General features: G+C 49.5%; 2 protein-coding genes and 1 non-coding gene across 4 annotated transcripts in view; 2 read left to right on the forward strand and 1 right to left on the reverse strand.

Annotated features, from left to right (window-relative positions):
* The window catches only part of LOC103189245 (transcription factor AP-4), an 8,076-nt gene extending 3,491 nt beyond the window's left edge, over window positions 1-4,585 (forward strand). For both annotated transcript variants that reach the window (XM_042345122.1, XM_042345123.1), the window contains exons 2-7: window positions 507-672; window positions 1,137-1,235; window positions 1,519-1,665; window positions 2,275-2,454; window positions 2,973-3,131; window positions 3,567-4,585. In XM_042345122.1, the coding sequence (XP_042201056.1) occupies window positions 507-672; window positions 1,137-1,235; window positions 1,519-1,665; window positions 2,275-2,454; window positions 2,973-3,131; window positions 3,567-3,857 (1,042 nt within the window). In that variant the 3' untranslated portion in view covers window positions 3,858-4,585. The remainder of the gene's footprint in view (window positions 1-506; window positions 673-1,136; window positions 1,236-1,518; window positions 1,666-2,274; window positions 2,455-2,972; window positions 3,132-3,566) is intronic.
* On the forward strand, window positions 1,344-1,417 carry trnaa-ugc. The gene has a single exon. It is a non-coding gene; the product is annotated as a tRNA-Ala (tRNA).
* A 2,883-nt stretch (window positions 4,586-7,468) lies between the features above and the next one.
* On the reverse strand, window positions 7,469-18,064 carry st13 (ST13 Hsp70 interacting protein). The gene is made up of 12 exons (XM_007909578.2): window positions 17,831-18,064; window positions 14,405-14,462; window positions 13,760-13,835; window positions 13,166-13,236; window positions 12,742-12,808; window positions 12,053-12,137; window positions 11,334-11,444; window positions 10,576-10,678; window positions 9,754-9,870; window positions 9,215-9,275; window positions 8,814-8,917; window positions 7,469-7,812 (listed from the first exon to the last, which is right to left on the reverse strand). Exons 1-12 carry the CDS (start codon window positions 17,938-17,940, stop codon window positions 7,684-7,686), a joined length of 1,092 nt encoding a protein of 363 aa, XP_007907769.1. The 5' UTR covers window positions 17,941-18,064; the 3' UTR covers window positions 7,469-7,683.
* Window positions 18,065-18,175: the final 111 nt, after the last annotated feature.

Raw genomic sequence — 18,175 nt, forward strand, 5'->3', positions numbered from 1 at the left:
AGAATGCCACACGTGGAGTTGATTTTATTCCCAAAGCTCAGGATCTTTGGGAATGTGATCTCTTTTTTTTAAACTCAGGGCAATAATCCCTGTTCGCGGGACACCGCTGTGTGCACTTAGCTGTCATTTTTTTTTGCAGCGTTGAGTTAAATTGGGGAGAAAGGTACTTCACACACCTTTTGTTTTCTTTTGGGTGGTGGGGTGGGGGGGGGCTAGAGAGGGGAGATGGGGAGAGAGGTTTTCTTGATTCCAGAGTGTTTGTGGGACACGGCTGTTTGTGGGGACGCTGCTGCGCGCAATCGGCTGCCGCGTTTCGCCCACAAAATATGAAGTCAATTCACTTTACAGACTTTACCGTCTGTTTATTCGTCGAAGCGCTTTCAGACGTCCGGAAGCCGCGATAAGGGGCGACATCAAATGCGAGGATTATTATTATTAATTATTATTATATTATTTAATGTTATATCAGGAGTTTTTTTTGAGAATGTACGTTCCGATATTCGCAGCCTCTCAAGCATCCCCCTCACCCCGGAGAGCCAGCGAGATCATGACAGGAGAATCCGTCGGGAAATCGCCAACAGCAACGAGAGGAGGCGCATGCAGAGCATCAACGCAGGATTCCAGTCCCTCAAAGCCCTGCTCCCTCACGCTGACGGGGAAAAACTCAGCAAGGTACCTTTAGGTTTCTGTCTATCCTTCCTTTCCCCCCGGTCACCACCTCCGCTTCCTTCCTTCCTGTCATTGTGCTCGCTGGGGGTCAAAACCCGCCAAACAAAAAGCGTTTCCCTTTCTTTGTGGAGGCCTGTGGTGTCGCGGGAACGTGCCGAGCGCGGTTGGCAGCGCCGGGGGTGTCACCCACGAAGTGTAACCTCACCTTTGAAGCGCTCTGAAACGTCTTCAGCAACGTGATAAGGCGCTGAGTCAAAAATGCAAGGATTATTATCGCGAATAGAAATGAGTAATAATCCGGCGTTTGATTCAGTTGAATACGTCTCAGAGCTTTCGCAGTTTCTTCTCGAGAAAGCCCTTCCGACTGTTTTGGCGAATTTTATATTTACCGACCATGGGGCCGGCTATAGACTTAATACCTTTAAAATGTCAACGCTAACATGGGGTGGGGCCCTCTGTCCTGACAGGCGGCCATCCTGCAACAGACGGCTGAGTACATATTTGCTCTGGAGGAGGATAAGACGCGTCTAATGCAACAGAACTCCCACCTCAAGCGTCAAGTCCAGGTGAGAGCTGGAGAGAGGGTCAATGTCCACCTGAGGGGTTACAGGGGCTTGGTTTCGGGTCTCACCCGAAGGATGGCGCCTCCGATAAAGCCTGACTCAGTCAGCGAGAGTCCTGTAGCTCAAGGGTTAGAGCACTCGCCTTGCAAGCGAGAGGACCTGGGTTCGATTCCCAGGCAGGACGAAGCGTTGGGCACGTTTTCTGACTCTACACACACCTCCGGTGCGCTGTGTAATTCCTCTTATAACTCCACTCACCACCCACTCGTCTCCTCCCCACCCCCAGGAGTACACGGGCTCCTCCCCCAAGAGGAAGCGAGGCGATGAATCGGACGAGGGGATCGGTTCTCCCGACTCGGCGGATGAGGGTCCGGCGGAGCTGAGGCAGCGGCTGGAGAAGGAGAGGAACACCACAGCCAGCCTGCAGGAGAAGGTGGGCTCGCGCGCTCTCTCTCTCTCTCTCACCTCGGCTGTGCTTTGCTTTATTTTGTTCAGCCGGGTGTCTGACACAAGCGGAAACCTGTCACCGTGCTTAATAATCGTCACCATGATTAGGGGTAACAATTCCTCCCCTCACCCCCTCCCCTCAAATAAATCATAATAATAATTTGGTCACTCGCTCCACGTCCGTTTATGGGACACTGCTGTGCGCAATTGGCTGCTGCGTTTCACCCACAAAATATACACAGGGAATCCACTTCCTACGAAGCCCAGAAAATACGCAGTCACTACACTTTGCAGTGTATCCTGTGAAGAGCTTTGAGACGTCTCGAAGACGTGATGAGGCAATGCAAAGATTATGATTATTATAATTATTCTTATTGAGAGTCTCCAAACCAAGCTGAGAATTGGAATCGCACCACATTTTTTCTCTCTCTATCTCTCTCTCCTCTCTATGTCCTGTAACTGATCTCAGCCCCATGTGAATTGACCGAAATCCTAAGCGCTTTGAGACGTCTCAGAGACGTGAATGCAAGGATTATTATTATATTATTATACATCTGTCGCTCGCTCAGTAACCTTTGATCTCCCTGTGACACAGGTCAGGAGCCTGGAGTTACAGCTGCAGCCGGTCATACCCACTGCCCCATCCCCGCAGACTGCAACACTCATACCCCAACCCACACCCCAACAGCCAGAGGTGAGCGAGGACCAGGAGCTCCTACTGCAACCTCAGCATCAGCCGAGTGAGATGTTGACACTGCCCAGCCTCACCGTTCAGGTACTGCTCATCCACCACACAGACACCACACGGATACACAGACACCACTCACACACACACATGCACACACATATACATACATCACTGTATACACGCACACACATACATCACTCATACATGTAAATATATTATACAAAAAACACATATATATACACACACACATCATACACACGTACATATAAATGTAAATATATATACAAAATACACACACATATATATTATATATAAATATGGACAGAAGCCCATCACCATATACACCCCCGACCACACACAGCCCGCTGAGGTACAATGGGGGAACGTGGGAGGGGAGAGTGAAGGTTACAGGAGTCTTGAGGAAGAGTAAACTATTATGAATGGCGGTGAGCGGGGGCGAGGCTTGCGGAGATCACTAACTGATCAGAGCAGCAAGTTGGAGGGGCAATTTTCTTCTGAAACCATTTATTACAAATATTTAACGTGGTCCTCTTTTTCTCTCTCTCTCTCTCTTCCCTCCCCAACCCCTCTCCACCACTTATCAGCTCCTGGTGGCAGACTGCCCGCCCGCACCCACTCACCACCCCACCGTGATCGTGCCCGCCCCATCGCCGGCCCCACTGGCCACCATGGTGACCGCCACACCCAGCTCCGTCATCAGTTCCGTCTCCACATCCAAACAGAACCTGGACACCATTGTACAGGTAAGAGGGTTATATAATAAATAACAATAATAATCTTCGCATGTGATACAGCGCCTTATCACGTCTTCGAGACGTCTCAGAGCGCTTCACAGAATATACCATGTAGTGTAGTGACTGCGTCTTTTGTGGGCGAAACGCAGCAGCCAATTGCGCACAGCAGCGTCCCCCACACACACACAGTGGTTGATTGAGTGACCAGATTATTCTTTTTTTGAGGGATTATTACCCTGAGAAAATCGATCCGCTAATCAACTGGTTCCTCCTTACTGCTGGGTAAACAGTGGCGTGAGTGTGTGTGTGGAGAGTAATGAAACTCGCCTAAGGTTTCACCAGCCCGGGAATTGAACCCGGGTCCTCTCGCTTGCGAGGCGGGCGCACTAACCACTGAGCTACAGGACTCCACACCCTGATGAACTTTCTCTGGTGGCTTTCTAGGCGATTCAGCACATCGAAGCCACGCAGCAGGGTATCGAGGAGACAGTGGTGGTGGAGACAGAGGTGGTGGAGACAGAGGCGCTGGTCTTGGCGGGCGAGCAGTACGGTGTGAAGAGAGCTGGGGACTGGCAGGGGCTACTGGCTTCCTCGCAGCTCCTAATCAGGGGCCCCTTTGGCCACCCGGAGCCTGAGGTGCCAAACCCTGCTCGGAGAGAACTGCTGGCGGCTTTACAGAGGCCCAGAGGGGAGCAGATCCCCTCGGTATTAATCGCAAGAAGTGGCGTGCACTAAAACTGTGCGTCTGAGAGGGACAGAGGACTGACATGGCACCTTCTAGCGAGATCACAGGACCTTTGCGTGTCACTTTTCTCTCCCAGTCTCGCACCCTTTTCCCCCTCCAAGCGAGCTGCGTCCTCCCACCACACAACTTGCGTTTATAAATAGCGTCCCTCACGCAGGGTGACAACACAGAGCACTTAAACACACACACACACATACAGTAACCCCACATGTCTCCGTGCAGACGTCACACCTCATTGCCCCACCGACCGTGTCAAAGTGTGACGTTCCCAATCCGGTGGCTGGTTGTTGGCGATTCCCAAAGAATGTCGTCTTTAAAAGGAGATGGTGAAAGGGCAGGGCATTGGGATCAAAAGATCCGTCAAGTGCTTTAGAACCATAAAAATTTAGGAGGCTATGCGTCCCTTCCTGCTGGCTCCTTCCCTGCCTACAGTCCCACTTCCCTGCCTGCGCCCCCCCCACTCCATACCCCTGGAGCATTCTGCCTCAACCCCAGCAATGAATCCCATGTGCTTCAGGATGTTTGCCCTGGAATCTGGAACTCACTCTCTTCCCCCAAAAGGTTGTGTGTGGACCGTAGCTGGATCCGTTCACATTTTCCATACTGAGTTGGATGGATATTTGTTAGGTCAGGACATCAAGGGATATTGGGGCAAAGGCAAGTAGATAACTACTTGCATTTATATAGCGTCCCTCACACAGAGTAGCGTCCCAGGGAGCCTAATGGAGTTGAGGTACAGATAAGCCATGATCTAATAGAAATAGGCTCGAGGGGATGAATGGCCTCTGCTCCTATGTTTAAATACACAGGAGGATGGTTGCTGGTTTAAGTCATTCGAATGTCACTCAAAAGGTCACTGACCGACTGGACAGGACTGGCTGAGTTGCGGACGTGTTTTTTTTTTCCATGTGTGCCCAAATCTTTCGAGCCAGGCGTGGGTTCCACCTTTCAGGAGGAGGGTTCGGGTGCCAGCCTGTGCCCTCTCCCGTATCTGGCATGATCTGGGCAACGGACCTTTGTGGGGTTCAGCAGAAGCCTCGTCAGAATGGGCAGCAAACGGCACAATGCGGTGCGGAGAAGTGGCAGACGTACTGAAGTTAGGATCTCACCCTATCGCTGCCTTGCCAGCCCCTTTGCGCTGTGTGCTTATGTCTGCGCGTATTGTATGCGCTTGTACAGCAGGCTTGTGCCTGTGCGCGCGCTTGTGTCTGGATGTGCGTGTGCGCGCACGCGTGCTGCAAGCCTGTCCGTGCGTACACGCCGCGTGCTTGTGTCTGCATGCGTTTGCGTCTGTGTTGTGTGTGCGCTCGCGGGACTGGGAGAGAGATGTACTCACTTCTGGAGCACTTATGTCACGTTTCGCAAGACTTGTAAAGTTTTCTCTTCCCCCTGAATGTTTCGCATTCTGAGCTGCGATGTGGCCTTAAATCCCCTTTTTCCTTTAACTTTCCCCCCCCCCACCCCTCCAAGCACAGAACTGACATTTTGTCTTATTTTTATATACAAAAAAAACAGGTTCCAAGAGGATCTTGGACCAGACTTTCTCTCTTTTTAAAATACATTAAACAAAATTATAATGCTATAATACTATTCATTTACCACTGTCCAACTGAGAGACATTATGCAGCAGAAGGTTTAATAATAATCCTTGCATCCAATGTGGCGCCTTATCACTCTTCGAGACATCTCAAAGTGCTTCACAGAATATATTGTAAAGTGTATTGACTGTATATTTTGTGGGCAAAGCCCTCCCCCATGTCTCCTGCTTGTGTTACTTTACAACTCCCCCACCAGGAGTAAACAGTAAACTTAAGCGAGTAACGGGGGGGGGGTGCGGGGAGCTACTAATGTAAAGTACTTGACAAGAATTGGGGCTTGGCTGTGACAAACCCCCCACACCCCCATGCACACACACTGTTGTATCAGCCAAAAAAGCAATGCAAATAACAGCTGAGTTCTCACAGAGGCCGTTAGATGGCGCTCTCCCCAATCAGACACCATCTTGGGAGGAGATGGTTTGGGAGCAGTCTCTCCCCCCCCCCCCCCCTTACTGGATGTAAAGAGAATAACATCAATGGTAGTCCAGGTAATAATAATAATCCTTATGGTAATAATAATCCTTGCTTTTGGTATAGCACCATTCAGGTCAGGAGGGCATCTCAAAGCGCTCCATAGGAAACCCTGTACAGCGTAGTGACTGTTTTGTGAGCAAAGCGAGGCAGCCAATTAATTGCTCACATGGGGTTGTCCCACAAACAGCCCTGAAGTGAAGTGAATGACCAACTGGGGGATTGTTGGCCAGGACACCGGGAGAGAGGGCGAGAGAGAAAGAAACTCCCTTCTCACCACAGGAGATCTTTAAAGTCCGCTTGAACAGGCAGACGGGACCTCGGCAGACGTCTCATTCCAAGGGGGCACCCCCCCCCCAACAGGCAGTGAGAGATTTAACAAAAGGAGAGATAGGTTCATAAATTGTAAAAACCCGCAAGAAATGGCAACGGTTCCCTTTGTCCATCGCTCAACCAACGGCCACTCACTGTGGCACCGACTATAAAACTGCTTTCAATATACACTTCTCTGTAAAGTCTTTCGTGAAAAAAAAAAAAAGTTTTTCTAAAAGTCCCTTTTTTTTTACATTTCTAGGATTAGAGAAATGTACATTTGCAAAATGTCCGATTAAAAATTATGAACTTTTGTTACAAAATGGCTGCCGTGCTTTTTTGAAGGAACCTTTCTCTCCGGTGTCAATAATAATACTTGCATTTGATATTCCACCTTATCACATCTTCCAGACATTAATTCTGTGTTTTACGTACCTGGTTGAACGTATCCAAACCAGAAGTTCTCTCAAAGCTTAAGCCGTGCGTGTCCTGAGTACACCAGGTAAGTCCAGGGCAACTGTGAGCAGCTCATTAAATCCGGCCTCTCGATAAATAATCCTTGCAATTTGATAGCACCTATAATGTGGAAACATCTCAAAGTGCTTGACCAGTATTACCACCGGGTGAAGTGACCGCAGGCAGACGCAGAAGCCAATTCACACGCAGCAACGATAGTAAAACCTGCATTTGACACAGCGCCTTATGTTATTGAGACGTTTCAAAGCGCTTCACGGGATGGATTGTAAGCAACGTCAGCAAGCAGCCATGGTCAATTGATCTGGGGGATTGTTGGGCAGGACACAAGGAGAGAGAGAGAAACTCTCTTTCGCAATAGCGTCAGTCCACAGTCGTGGATTAAGCGACCAAATTTTTTTTTTTTTTGGAGAGGGATTATGACCCCCTTAAAAACGATGCACCAAGCAATTAACAACTGGGTTCCTACTTACTGCTGCGTAAACAGAGGTGTGTGGGGTAAGGAAACTTGGCTACAGGGTCAACCCGGGTCTTCTCGCTTGTGAGGGGAGCGCTCTAACCGATACACTACAGGACTCCACATCCTTCTACTGGCTGAGCATCCATCCTTATGCCGGTCTCACAATACAGTGGCAATGTGACAAGACCTTGATGTCTCAGCAACAAAAACCCATCCATCACCCACCCGCCCGCCCTCCCGCCACACCCTCAGGGACAATCATTATTAATATGGAATTATTAACATCTCGTGTTCAAATAGCAACAAGTTGCCTTTTAATTCAAAAAAAAAAGCAGAAATCCAAAATGTCAGAGTGTGGCTCAAAAATATAGCAAGCAAATCTAAACAGGTTGTAGTTTTTTTTTTTATATTGACCCAAGTAGTGCAACCGGTTCTCCTTCCCTCTCCCCCCCCACCCCACCCAGTTAGGACTTTATTTCCTTCGTTCAGTGACCTGCTTCTTCAAGGCTTAGCGCCAAATTTGGAGGAAAGTTTGCCCACGAAGTTCATGACTTTAGGATTGTTCTGATACTTCGAGATGTTGGCGGGATTCTGGGCCACATCTTGGAAAGCTGCCATTATTTCTGGGTCCTGGACCGGAACAGAAAGGGTTTAACACAAGGGGTCGAAAGACACAGACACACACAATACAGAAGTAATCCCTCGGGATAATTCATCATGCATTTTGCTCTGCTGTCAGTTCTCCCCCCTTCTCCCCCCAGCAAAGGTTCATGGCAAATCCGTTTCACACCGTGCAGTAAGAAATAACAACAACAATCCTTGCATTTGATATAGCGCCTTATCACGTCTTTCAGATGTCTCAAAGCGCTTCACAGAATATACTGTAAGGAAGAAATAGCGCCTTAGCTTGTTGAAATGTCTTGAAGGAAATGTGCGTTGGTTTAACTCACCGGAGTTTAAGGTGTGAAGACGTTTAGAAGTAAACACATTTTGTGGGCATGTGGCCCAGCAAAAGTGAATAAGCATCTACTTGTTGGCACTGACAAGAAGGACAAAACAATACTCTCCGTACCCCCCCCCACCTACACGTGCTCTCAAGACCTAGGTGAATTGAGCCAATAAAACCTGTGCTGAGAAAGAGAATAAAAAAAAGAAAAGAAACCTAACCTGGCCGATGGATTTGCTAAGTGTGGAACCACACACAAAAAAAATAAACAACATCCACTGACAGAAGCAACCAGAAATAGCAACAACACCCAGAGCTTGATACTTCACACCTTGCATTCTAAACTATACAATACACTTTTAAATTGACATCCCAAAGTGCTCAACACTGCTGACTGGGGTTGAGGAGCCGAGGTGGGGGAGATGGGCGTTGAATGAGGCGATGGAAGGAGTTGGGAGTTCCAGAATGGCTAAAAAAGACCGCCTGTCGATGGTGGGGCGGATATGGTGAGGGGGGCATGAAGCAGGCAGGCTGGTGCTCACACAAGAGCGCTCAGAACAGCCGAGGAGACACAACCCATGGCACAACCAGCCCCCGTGCACCACCACAACAAAATGGCGCTGCTGACACCATTACTGCGAGCATTACAAACCCCATGCAAACCCCACCAATCTAACAGGTTTACCTGCATGGCTCCAAGCACTTCTGGGTCACCAAGAAGGTCGTTTAGCCCTGGCATTCCTGCCATTCCAGCCATCCCAGGCATCCCTCCCGGGAAAGCACCAGCTCCTAAAAAGAGGAAAGAAAAAAAAACAACCCTGTTTAAATAAGGAGATCGGCACATCATGGCTTAAAGCTGCCTGAAGATCGGGCCTTGGTTTCGGTCTGTTGCGAGCAAGCTGCGCTGCTTCAGGAAGTCAAGTGGGATTCGAAAACTCCGGCTGATGTCAGGGACGTCCAAACCCAGGGCCTGACCCACGCGAGAGACCCTGGCATAAGGGCGTTCCCATCAGTCAGTCTCCCTGGCCAGTGATCTGCCTGTCATTTCCGGAACATTCCTTAGTCCATCCCCACCGAAAGACTAACCTGGGAAACCTCCGAATCCGGCCGCTCCTGCTCCCGATCCCTGTCGCCGAGTTTCTTCCTCCTAGAGAGAGAGAGGAGCACAGAGGAGGTTTAGAGGATGTGCCATTCTGTCCATTGACAGGTCAGGTCAGATCGGATCAACCCAGAGACATTCAGCATTAAAACAAAGCCAACCTCCAGGCCATTAGGTCACAGCCAACGTCAACTCCAACCGGATAATAATAACAATAATCCTTACATTTGATACAGCGCCTTATCACATCTTTGAGACGTCAATCGACTAACAACCGGGTTCCTATTTACTGCTGGGTAAACAGAGGCGTGTGTGTGTGTGGAGTAAGGAAACTTGCCCAACGTTTCGCCTAATGGAAATCAGGCGAGCGCTCTGACCAATGAGTTACAGGACTCCACTTAGGAACAGGAGGAGGCCATTCAGCCCCTTGAGCCTTGGTTAGGATTCAATAGACCCCCTTTACCATATATTATTACAGGGGCCTCGCTGAAATCACCATGTCATCTCTCTAAACAACCCCACTTACTTTCCGTGCCCTCTCATGTTCCTCCTTTGCCTTCTTCACCCTCTCCATTCGCTCCCGAACCGCCCTCTCTTCACGTTTCCTCTCGTACTTCCTTTTGTGGTCCACAATTTTCTGGGCCTGAAAACAAGTGTGTTTCACACTGAATTCCCCCACAAATCTCCCCATACAGTGCCTCCCCGCTACACAGGGCAGAGCCCAGAAGAGCAACGAACATCTAACAAGTAATATGGCTGAAACCCACGAATGCCGCTTGAGCTCCAGTGTAACATTTAACAGCATAGAAGGGTGTGGGAGGGAGTAATGAGCACTGGTTGGGCCGAGCAGCCTGTTTCCGCGCTGTACAGTATTTGTATATGTTTGTAAAATCTGGCACATTCGATTCATTTTGCCATGTCTTTTCAACCGCGCTGGCTGTCCTAATCTATGGGTGTCAGCCGTTTACCTAGACATCCTCAACATTGTTTCCAGAAGAGTTCCTTGCTGACTTATCACAGCCCCTTATACAGGGTAGCGCCCCGGAGCGCTTAACAGTGGCGAGCACAACACCAAGCTGGGGGGAGTTGACCGTAGGCACAGTCAAAGGCAAAGGTCGTCAGGGCACGACCTGAAGATGGGGAGGGAGAGGGGCAAGGCGGAGGGATAGAGGGAGAGAGAGAGAGTTCCAAACTGGCAAATTCAGGGACCAAATACGTTGAAAGCGCAGCCACCAATGGTGGAATGGAAGGAACGAGTGACAAGCAGGAGGCCGGAGCCAGTCGAGTGGAGGCAGCGGGTAGTGGGTTGGAGGTAAGCAGGTCAGAGCAGTAGGGAGGTGCCACTTACCCGTGGTTGGACCTCCTTCAGCATGCTGCTGGTGTCCTCATCATAGTCCAACTTACAGGCTGTGGCCAAGTCCCGGGCTGCTTCCTCCCAGTGTCCAAGAAGCCTTGTCCCGGGCAGAAGAGTACATAGTTAACAATTGATGACACTATCCGATCTCACACATCAAGGTTTGTTACTAGTTGTGGAATTTCTCTATGTCTAACACCTCAATGTTACACGATAATAAATAATAAGTAATAAATAAATGCAAATCCTTGCATTTGATATAGCGCCTTATCACGTTTGAGATGTCTCACAGGGCTCGACAGGATATACTGTAAAATGGAGTGTGTGTGTGTTTTGGGTGCGAAACATAGCAGCCAATTGCGTACAGAAGTGTCCCACAAGTAGTTATGGATTGAAGTGAGCGAGGGGGGGGGGATTTTTGGCCAGGACACCAGTAGAGAGAGAGAGAGAGAGAGAGAGAGAGAGAAAAAAACTCCCTTCTCTTTGGATTATTTGCATGGGATCTTTAATGTCTGCTAATATAGACCTATATAAAAAGGGAAGCTCAGTTTGTGTGTAATGACTGCCAAGGTCTTAAGCAGCTGGACAGCAGAGAATACATTTAGAGACAATAAGGCTGCTCATTATTATTCTCCAGGGTTAAACTTTCTGAACTAGATTTCATCCTATTATTTACCCTCAGTGGCAAATACAGTGACCATCAGTTTCTCTCCTTCCCCTCTCTCTTACAGTGTAATTACCAGCTCCTTTACCTGTGTGCTTTTCCCCTCCACTTGTAGGGCTGGGCTGAGTCGGGGTTGATGCTGATGGCTTTGTCACAATCCCGAATAGCACCGTTTGGCTTCTGCATTTTCACATACACACTGGAAAGAAACACCAGCGCACGTCTTAAGAGCACATTCACTCCTCAGAAACAATAAATGACAATTGTTTATCAGCCATCACCGTCGCAAAGATCCCGGGAGCGGAGGGTGCAGACGGGCTGATACGGTGTTCGGAGGTCGCAGAGGTAGAGGGGAGCGAAACCATAGAGGGCTTTGAGGGTAATGTTGAAAACACGAGCAGAGCGAACAGTGCAAAACTAAGATACAGCTTAACGCCCGTCAGCAAACATACCATTTCTAGACCAATTATGGACCCACCCTGAGATTACATTACACAGCCTCAAGGTAGTACATATTAGATCAGGGAGGCAGGTCCCAGTTCATATACAATTAGGTTTCCCTTTATTTTATCCTCTTTAAGATTATCTCCTGCAAATATGCGGGAATCCCCAAACCACTCAACGTACAGAAAAGTCACCTGGACTTTTCCTTCCAGCCTCCGGGCATCGCTGTCCTCCCCTGGAGACTGGCAACTCCCTCAGATCCGTGTTATCCCGAAGAGTAAGACCTCGTGTTCTCATGGGACACTATATTGGCGCACGGGACATTGAACATTTCCAGAACACGCCAGTGTACACAGCCCTTACCTGGCTCGTTTTGCAAAAAGAATGGCCGAATGTGGGTTCAGTTTAATGGCATCGGTGAAGAATTCCATGGCTTTCTCAAGATTTCCTGTGGGATCGAGAGAGAAAATGTCATGAGGGGAGCCTCTATTATTATACAATTATTGTTATACACTTATACGATTGGAATCCAGTGGTTTCAGTCCTTAAATCAGGACAACTCTCCCATCGTAAGGTGCACACAACACCAACAAATGATATTTACGCAGCGCCTTTCACGTCGGGAGGCTGTCCCAAAGTGCTGGACAGTCAGGGATCTGCACGCGAGCTTGGGGTTGGGATGAGGAGGAGTGGAAGGGAGGGTAGGGGAAGTGGGGTGACCGAAGGCACGGTCGAAGTGGGTGAGGCGAAGTGACCGTGGAATGGAATTCCAAAGGGTGGGGGCAGAAAGACCGCCGATGAACAACACTAGAAAACAGCCATTGCTGTCAACACGACAGCCAATCTGTGATGAGCAATGTTCCTTGCACCCTCCTACCCCACACCCCCCACCCCATATGACACACACGTACTTTCCCCTCACACAGACACACACAAATACATACGCTCCCCCACCCACACCCCCACACGCACCAGGTGTCCCAAAGCCTGTGTGCTTTGCATAAGAAGTCATCCAGTTAACATCTTATCTCTGACATCCAGATAGCACCTACCTTCACCTAGGGCATTAATGGCCTCCACTTTCTTCTCATTGGCCTGGTCCATCAGCTCCTCAGTTACCTGGAGAAACAAATTACAGGAGTCATCAAGTCCCCAAAGCTACTGAGCGGAGGCAGGTTTTGGTTAACCAGGTGTCTCGGTACACGTGGAAGCCCATCACTGTGCTTAAGAGTATGCAAACCAGACTGAGCGTGAACAGCTACCTGAGGACCTGTGCGCAAACTTATGCGCAAAATTGGCTGCTACGTTACGCTCACAAAATGCACAGTCACTACCACTCGACAGTAGTAGCAGAAACGTCTTGCAGACGTAAAAGGGCACTTTTGTCAAATGCAAAGATTATTATTATTATTATCATCATCCTCCTCCTCGGGACTATGAAAGCTACTTTGAGAAACGTAAGGGATAATCTCTTACCTCGAGATTTTCGTCTCCCATTTCCCGAAAATCTTCAGTATCTGGCTCAATCACTCCTTCATTATCAATCTCTGTGGAGAATAAGTGACACCTCCTTAAAAACCTGACTCTACACTTAAAGACCACAGCTTAGATTCAATCCCTTTTGAAAGTTGTGACTGAATCTGCTTCCAACCACCCTTTCAGGCAGTGAATTCCAGGTCGTGACAATTCAAGCTCAACTTACTGTATTTTTGGGGGGTCAGCCGGGGGGGGGGGGGGGGAGGGAGGGAGGGAGTCTGACACACTCGGAAACCCATCACAGTTACTCAAGTGTCTCCAAACCAAGATGAGAACTCCATGCCTCCCACCTACCCGTGGAAATCTCAGAGATGAATTGCTGGAATGGAATGCGCGTTCTCTCTCCCTAAAGGGATGAATCCTGTTTACCTAATTCCAGATGGCAGGATGGCAAGAACTTGGGGGGTGGGGGGGGGAGCACAGCTTGGCTCAACTTAACAACTGTAATATAACTTGAAACCATAGCTGGGGTAGGAGGGAGGAGCCCAGTGTTTTATGAAGGGGCCTTTGACGTGTTCAGCAGGTAACACTCACCGAGGTCACTCTCTTCACTCTCTGTGGGAAGCTCTGGCCCTGGAGACACATCAGGTTTCTCTTCTGCTTTTTCCTTCTGTACAAAACAGATTATTCAATTATTCATTGGCGGCCGAGCCTTCAGCCACTATGCCCCGAAACTCTGCAACTCCCCCTCTGCCTTGCCACCTTCCTTTCCATTTCTCCACCCTCCCTCTCCCTAGGGTCCAAATCCCTGACTGTTCTGTTCAGCGCCTTGGGTTGCCCTTTCGACGCGAAAGGCGCTATACAAATGCAATTTTGTATTGCATCTTCAGGCCTCTCCCTCACCCCCAGGTTGTGCTCCTGATATTGTCAAGGGCTGAAACACCACCCTGTGTGAGGGACTCTGTGTAAATGTAAGTTGTTGTATGAATTACGACAGCCACAAAACAAGCAGTGGGGGTGAAATTTGTTGAGTGACCAATTTTTTTTAAAAAAAACTCTTAAAAAAACAAATTGGGGAAGAGGCATTATTCCTACTCAAGGATACAGTTCTCATGAGGTTGTACAGTACAGCGTCTCATAACCCAGCTTCGTTACCTCCCCAAAACTCTCCCTTCCACCAAGGCTTCAGGAAACACACCAACCCTACAATATCCCCCACAGCAAATCCACACGCCTTACCTTTGGAGAGTCCATAAATTTCGGGTGCTCAGCTGCAGGAGGAATGGTGGCTCCTAAACTATAAAGGAAACGCACGTATGAATTTTAGTTTGTCACTCCAACATGGAAACACAGTTAGAACAAGGTTCAGTTGCATGTCTGAGGTAGAGTAATGGCTGAAATGCAGCAATGGGTCCCCAGAAACCTGAGGAACTTGCCTGCTGCCTATACGCTAAATGGACAGGTTGTAATTATGCACTTCACTAAAAGTAACTGTCACCAATACAATGAATTTCACATGGAATGATTGGCTTGAAATGCTTCACAATTATAGTGAGGGGCACCAAACAGGGAGAAGGGAAAGCGGAGTCATGTACCGTAGTGGTCAGAGGGATCGCCTCGCAAGCACCCGGGTTCTAGTCTCAGGTGGGGTGAAACCTTAGGTAAGTTTTCTTACTACACACACGCACCTCTGTTTACATAGCAGCAAGTAGGAACCCGGTTGTAAGGGACATTGCTGCGGCGTTTTGCCCACAAAATACACACTGAATTTCCTTTACAATATGGTCGGTGAAGCCCTTGGTGACATCTCAACGACACGATAAGGCACCATATCAAATGTAAGGATTATTAAAGAAAGGGCCGTTCGTCAATTCACTCGTCTGCCCTCCCTCGAGAGCGCGTCCAGGTAACAAAATTGTACAGGAATAAAATGTGCCTTGGTTTGTTACTGTGGCACACACCACGCAAGGCAATCCACAGCATTTGTGCAAGAGCACCTGTTGACATTCATTTCAATGGTCTGGGTCTTTAGTTAGCAAAGTGAATCAAGCAGCTGAAACAATGTGAATGAGAGGTGTTATTGTCTTGCACGTGTGGAACCCCACCACAAAGCGTACGAGTTCCACATAATATTCCATCTGCAGGTGGAAATTTCTGTATCCGTCCTGGAGTGGGTAAGAGCGGGGAGTGAGAATAGTCGGTGGCTCTTTCAAAGAGCCAACACAGGCACGAATGGCCTCCTTCTGTACAGTAAGATGGTAAATAATAATAATCCTTGCATTTGATATAGCGCCTTATCACGTCGTCTAGACGTCTCAAAGCGCTTCACAGAATATTCTGTAAAGTAAATTGACTGTATGTTTTGTGGGCAAAACACAGCAGCCAATTGCGAACAGTTGTGGATTGAGTGACCAAATTATTATTTTTTTGAAGGAATTATCGATCTGCCAATCGAAAAACAATCGGGTTCCTACCTACTGCTAGGTAAACAGAGGCGTGTGGGGTAAGGAAACTTGCTCAAAGTTTCTCCCCGCCGGAAATCAAACCCAAGTCCTCTGACTTGCGAGGCAGGCACTCTAACCACTAAGCTACAAGACTCCAAGATTCTATGAAAAGGATGGGTGGACAATTTGATCTTATACAAGACTGAGTGACACATATTTCCCCTGGTAAATTGCCTCTGCTCCATTCAGCACTAATCTGGGTCAGGCTTTCTGCAGAGCCAGAGATCTATCTATATTACAGCGTTGCTGAGAAATACCGCACAAGATAGAAGGGGAAAAAAAATCCCATTTATTCTAAATGTTCTGAAATCCGCAATGCCTCATTTGGTGTAGAAGAGGTAAGTGGATTATTCTGAATTTAAAAAAATCTCCCAATTTAAAAAAAATAATTCTGGTTACTCTATCCATGACTGTTTGTGGGACACTACTGTGTACAATTGGCTGCCACGTTTATTAATAATAATATTATTATTATAACCTCTCAAATCACTGACCAGGATAGCACAAAATGGGAGGAAAGCGATTTTGCCTGCCAACCTTTAATGTTTCTGACATCTGACCAACACGTTAGCCACTAACATCCTCCTCCATTAAAGACAGACGTGGTCCAAATGTGAGAAATTAAGATTTCATGACCCACTTTCCCGGACTGCAGATTCCACCTTTTGCAAACCAATCCCTTGTCGAGGAAATTACATAATCAAGTCGTGTTAAAAAAACAACTATCTTCAAGTCATCGTCTTTAACATCTCAAGGAGGGGGAAGACGTCTGATAGCAAGCGTGGGGGTGGGAGGGGGATTATGAGTTGGGGTGGGGGCTTAGGAACAGCAACCTTGTTTTTTCTGTTGAGCCCCTGCTTCTCAGCCTCTGCCTTGGGAGAGACAGAGGGGTCATTGGGTTGCCGTTAACCCTGCAAGCCAAAGCCCTAGAGGGTAGGGTGGTCCTAGCTGGACAAGCAGTGGGAAAGTTTATCAATGGCAAGCGATGTGGTTTTTAGCTGGTTAGACCCCAGCAGTTACCCCCCAAAGCACACTCTGGGCTCCCCACAAGCCTCGGCTCTCGCCAACCTGCGCCTAATACTTTCCGGAATTAGGTGAGCAGGGGGGCGTCCTGCCAGAGAGAGAGAGAGAGAGCGCATTTCATTCCAACAATCAATCTCTGGGATTGCCATGTGTAGGTGGGAGGCAGGGAATTCTCCGCTTGGTTTGGAGACACTTAAGCAACGGTGACGGGTTTCCACATGTCAGACAAAAAAAATTGTGTGTGTGGGGGGGGGGGGGGGGAGAGAAAGAATAGAATATGAGTTGGGGGTGGGCACTAGAAGTTATAAGGGGAGACTATGAGTGGGGGTGGGACCAGAGCCAGTAGACTTGTTTTGGTTATTATTATTTGGGCAGGCGACGGGGGCTGTGGGAGTGGCGGTGGTGGGGGGGGGGGGGGGGCTGGGGATCTGAGACATCTCGAAGCGCTATATCAAATGAGACTATTATTATGATAGCCTGGGGGGGGGGGGCGCGCGGAGACCATGAGGTAGAGAGGGTGGGTGGGGAAGAGGAGAGAGACGAGTTGGGGGGGGGGGGGGGATACGAGTTAGGAAAAGGGGTGGGCGGGGGAGGACGTTGCAACAAAAACAGTTGAGTGTGGGCGAGCGGGGTGTGGGGGGTGAGGGAAGAGAGGGAAATGGCGGTAAAAGCCTCCCACCCCTCATTCAGCCTCCCCCACCCCCCACACATGGCCCCTCACCCACACAGCCACTCACTTCCCCCCCCACACACAAACAGCCCCTCACCCCCCCCACACACAGCCCCTCACCCCTCACACACACACAGCCCCTCACACACACACAGCCCCTCACCCCCCCACACACAGCCCCTCACCTCCCCACCCCCACCACACATAGTCCCTCACCCCCCCCCATCCCACCACACAGCCCCTCACCCCTCCCACACAGCCCCTCACCCCCCCACACAGCCTCTCACCCCCCCAGACCCTCACTCCCCTCACCCCACACGCACAGCCCCTCATTCCCCCCCCTCACAGCCCCTCACCCCCCCTCACACACACACACACAAAACCCCTCACCCCCCCCCACACATCCCCTCACGCTCCGCCCCCACAGCCCCTCACACACACACACATAACCCCTGACCCCTGAGTTACCTCTCGAGCCACTGCTTGAAGAAGCTCAGCTCGGGCAGGTGCAGGACGGACGGGTTGCTCTGGCACAGCTGCACGAAGGAGCCGAGGTCGCGCACCTTCTGCGGGTCCATGACTGACCGCGCGGCCGTCTGGTCTCTCAGTGTGAGGCGGGAGGGCCTTTCCGCCCCTTTCCAGAACCTTCCTGCGCGGGCAGGGCTGCCCGGCGCGCCGCCTGACTCATCTCACTCCAACCCCCGCCCCACCCACACGCAAACCCCTCAAACTCCCACCCCACCCCCACCCACCCACCGTGAGCCCCCACCCCCAACCTGATTCCGCGCCACCCGGTTCCGTGGCCAAGCTCCC

The sequence above is a fragment of the Callorhinchus milii genome, unplaced genomic scaffold (genome assembly GCF_018977255.1).
Source record: "Callorhinchus milii isolate IMCB2004 unplaced genomic scaffold, IMCB_Cmil_1.0 Scaffold31, whole genome shotgun sequence".
Classification (NCBI taxonomy): domain Eukaryota; kingdom Metazoa; phylum Chordata; class Chondrichthyes; order Chimaeriformes; family Callorhinchidae; genus Callorhinchus; species Callorhinchus milii.

Bases quoted from the DNA above. Each gene is read 5' to 3' on its own strand.
- st13 (XM_007909578.2), bottom strand. From the start codon at position 17,940: ATGGACCCGCAGAAGGTGCGCGACCTCGGCTCCTTCGTGCAGCTGTGC. The intron at 14,463-17,830 runs GTAACTCAGGGG...TTTCCTTTATAG, and splicing joins TTCAAGCAGTGGCTCGAGAG to TTTAGGAGCCACCATTCCTC. The intron at 7,813-8,813 runs GTAAACCTGTTA...GTTCCGGTCCAG, and splicing joins AAGTGCTTGGAGCCATGCAG to GACCCAGAAATAATGGCAGC.